The sequence below is a fragment of the Sinocyclocheilus anshuiensis genome, unplaced genomic scaffold, assembly GCF_001515605.1.
Source record: "Sinocyclocheilus anshuiensis isolate Anshui unplaced genomic scaffold, SAMN03320099.WGS_v1.1 scaffold2168, whole genome shotgun sequence".
Classification (NCBI taxonomy): Eukaryota; Metazoa; Chordata; class Actinopteri; order Cypriniformes; family Cyprinidae; genus Sinocyclocheilus; species Sinocyclocheilus anshuiensis.
The window spans coordinates 109,734-113,785 of NW_015546037.1; the positions used below are offsets into that span (position 1 = coordinate 109,734).

General features: G+C 37.5%; 1 protein-coding gene across 3 annotated transcripts in view; it reads right to left on the reverse strand.

Annotated features, from left to right (window-relative positions):
• Positions 1–2,549: 2,549 nt before the first annotated feature.
• robo1 (roundabout, axon guidance receptor, homolog 1 (Drosophila)) overlaps positions 2,550–4,052 on the reverse strand; it is a 335,500-nt gene continuing 333,997 nt past the window's right edge. For all 3 annotated transcript variants that reach the window (XM_016499990.1, XM_016499991.1, XM_016499992.1), the window contains 3 exons: positions 3,584–3,868; positions 3,283–3,494; positions 2,550–2,628 (listed from right to left, as the gene is read on the reverse strand). In XM_016499990.1, coding sequence (XP_016355476.1) covers positions 2,614–2,628; positions 3,283–3,494; positions 3,584–3,868 — 512 coding nt within the window. In that variant the 3' untranslated portion in view covers positions 2,550–2,613. The remainder of the gene's footprint in view (positions 2,629–3,282; positions 3,495–3,583; positions 3,869–4,052) is intronic.

Sequence of the window (4,052 nt, forward strand, 5' to 3'; positions counted from 1 at the left end):
TATTTTGGTAATTACTTAGCATTAGGGCTGTCAAAACTTTTTTCGAATATTCGTCGAATTTAAAATAAAAATCCACACAAATTTGAGGTGTGCGTTAAGGAGGCATCCTTATCAGTGGTGCACGAGATGCGATGATGAAGTAAGTGTCATTGCATTATAATGTTTTTGTTAGCCTATCCAGTTGAAGCCACTAGATGCGGCGCTGCGGCGTTGTTCATTAAAAATATTGTGGAAAAAGAGAACATCAATGCGGAGAAGATCTTGTTTACATCAAAACTGAAACCAAGCCGTTCACACAGAACACATATTTCGCGCATTTTCTAGAGGGACATCTATCAGCGTTGCACATGAAGCTGTTTTGTTTATAGTTGTTTAAGCAACTTAATTGTAATTGGTTTAAAAACATTATTTTAAACAAAATGCACTTTTTTTTCACAGATAGTCGTTATCTTATGCTTTGAATAAACGTGCATTAGTAATATTTTGCTCTATGCGCCCTCTTGTGGCCTCAGAAGAGAAGCCAAAGGCTATTCTTCACCATAGCTGAAATTATGCATTTTAAATTCGAATATAATTCGAATTTTGATAATATTCAAGTACAAAATTCGAATTTAGTTTTTCAGCCATTTTGACAGCCCTACTTAGCATAGTCATATACTTCTATTTACCATCAGTACTTCAAACAAACCTAATTAAATTACTATTTGGAGTTTTTAGGCACTATATAAAAAGGCAAGAAGGCTCTAATGGATTGAACATTTCAATATATGGGTGCAGTGTCCAATACATAGTACAATACACAGTGTTCTAATGGGATTTTATTAAAGATAAATAATAAAAAAAGAGAACTAGCCACAACTGACTTTCTTGAGGTACAGTTATCCATGTGGTAAGGTTGGTTTTTTCTTTCTTTTTTTTTTAGGGTCAGGTTTGTGTCCTAGGTCAGTGTTTCTCAACCAGGGGTCCGTGGACCCCTAGTGGTCCTTGACATAAGGCCAGGGGGTCCGTATAAAGTATAAATTTTTGTATATTTTGACATGACATGTTCCCATGAAAGAAAAATCCAATATAGCTGATGATATGGCCAAATACTGGACAAGTCAGCTAACTTGAATTATACTTGACTGCATTTGGTCCTCACAAAGACACAAATGATATGAGTCAATTTTGTTCTGGGGGTCCTTGAGGATGGTTCTGAATTGGACTGGGGTCCGGTACGCCAAAAGGTTGAGATTCACTGTCCTAGGTGATGGGTTCAAGTGTCACAAAATGTATCATAGTGAATTAATCACAAAACAAGCCGGTCAGTTTCAGTATTTTGATTTTATTTTTTTTCTTCATTTTTTATATGCTTTTTTGTTTTAAGAAACAAATGCTTGCAGATGTCAAATGAATTAACACGCACATCCTCACCTCTTTTAGATCGTGACCAACACAGCCAACCCATGAGAGCCGGGTCCTCGGCCAGCCAATCACGAACACCCCAGATTCTCAAACCGACACCCACTTCCTGTTAAGTGCATATGTGAATCGAAAAATGTTTTCTTTTTTAATAACGAAAGTGCACAGGTGGAGCAATACTTTCGTAAACACAACATCCCTGCATTAATTCCTGTATATTTCATTTTTGCAGGATGTCTGGAGCTGGAATGAGAATCTGGAAAAGACACCGAAGGTAAGGATGCAGGGATTTGTTTCCATTCATTCACTCGTTTGTAAACAGCTTATTCTTTTTTCTTTTCTCATAACCCTACATCAACAGGTTTAACAAGGCCTTTTGTCGTACCGTCCGCGCTCCCCTCGCGTAAGACAAAAAGGTTAATCAATAACATGGTTCAAAATAAAGTTTAGTGATTGTGCTTTTAAAACCAAAGTCAAACATAGAACAACAAACATCGACAATGACAAAAAAGAATAACAGTGCATTACAAAAAACGAACAAACAATAACTCTCAAAATGTGGCACTTTTCCTGGGGCAGTTTAAACACTATGACAATTTACAACCAGGATGGCGGCTATAAAAAAAATTATATTAACTGGCGTAATTTTAAAATTATTCAAATAAGCCAAGGAAGACAAATTTAATGTACCACAATGGATTATAAAAGACAGTTAGATGTGTATACACGTGTATGTACATGTCAGCCAGTCCCTTTGTGCCTGGAGTTTCATTAGACTGACAACCTTCTCGCCAAGGTGAACAAAGCCATAATCGTTTTCAGGAGCTAACGGACGCATCATATTGCATTGGAATCAAAACAAAACTGCTTTAGCCCCTCTCAAATGCACCCTTCGTTTTTTTGTTTTCTTCTGTCTTTTTTCTTCTTTAAATGCACATTGAAAATTAAGGTAAATAAATGAAGAATGGTTGGTCAGTTTTCCAAACGTGACTCTGGGTCGGTAGTTTTCAGTAAAAGATACCGCCGAGATGGTCAAACTGCGCTGAAGATGGTTGCTGAGGAACTTTAGACAGCCATTTTTTTTTAATATCTTCAGCTGTCCATCATCTGAAAAGAAAAGATTGAAGAATTATAGCAAACATTGCCGAGATGGTCAAACTGCGCTGAAGATGGTTGCTGAGGAACTTTAGACAGCCATTTTTTTTTATATCTTCAGCTGTCCATCATCTGAAAAGAAAAGATTGAAGAATTATAGCAAACATCATACAAGGAAACCATAAATATTTTCCATCCAAAGAGCACAGTATTGTTATTTTACTTATTTCCATACTATTATAGTATTAGTTTTGAATTTGCTTTTATCTTTATATATCCATTTTTCCTTTTTTTCAGTTTTTGTAATGTTTTAGAATTTTGTCAGTTCTTTTTTTTATATTTAAATTTATCTTTTTTATTTCAGTTTAAATTTTTTTGTCAAACATTTCCAGTTTTTTTTTTTTTTATATATAGATTTTTTTTATTTCAGTAAGTTGCAAAAGCAACATTTCTAATTTCAATTAAAGTGTTTCCATCTAATTAGATTTTTTTTGTTAATGTTTATTTCAGTTACATTTTTTGTCATTTAATTACAGAAATGAGAATTGTTGCTTTGGCAACAAACTAAAATAAGATAGTTTAAAATAAGTTTTTCGTATAATATTTATGTTTCAGATTTATTTAAATCACGAAATAATAATAATAGTTTAAATTAACAACACTAGTCACAGGTACTCTGGTTTGTATCTTGTCCAATATATAAATATGGTTGACCAAAGATTGCTATTGACCAATCAGAATCATGTATTCCTTCCATTTCCGGGTATCTTAGAAGTGAGGACGCACCTCAAGCTCCTCCCCTCCTGTCTGGAAGGCTCCTATGGTGTTTAGCCCAACATCTGCAGGGTTTCTGCGGGCTCCCGGAGCCCCTTCACCTCTCCGTCGTCCACCGGACCCTCGAGAGGACAGTGAACTGGAGGAGCTGGGGTCTCTTTCTCCACGAGGACTGTGGACAGCTGGGAAAGATGGGCGACTGTAAGGTAGGATGTCCTCTGATCCTGAAAGAGACATGAAGATGACAGGTAAGTGACTTGAGCATTATTTACCATAGTATTTAACATCAGAAAACAGGACTGTAGCGCAGTACCTGGGTGCTGGCGGCTCTTATGGCTTGCACCGGCATCTTGTTTGCTGCTTTTCCCCGTCCTCTGACCCTTCTGTACATCCTGGCCCTCCCGCCGTTCCGAAGAGCTGGTCCGGGTGTCCGAGCCATCCCGGGGTCTGGGTCCGCCCGAACCCGTCCGCTTGTCCTTGCCATCAGCAGAACTGGATCTGGGCGACATGGCCCCCCGTGGGCCCTCCGGGATGGTTTTGGCCGGGTGTGTTGGAGACTTCAGCATAGCCGGAGGAGGAATCGGAGGAGGGGGGAGATCTGTGAGAAAACAAAATGAAAAGCATTTATTTTGTGTGAATATTTGATATGTTTGACATTATAGCTTGCCATCCACCTTATTTTTAACACAAGACAGATGTGACAATTTGTAACTTGAATGTGAAGAGATATCCACTTCCAGAGACTTTTTTTTTTTTTTGAAATTTTTGGCTGTTATTGCAAA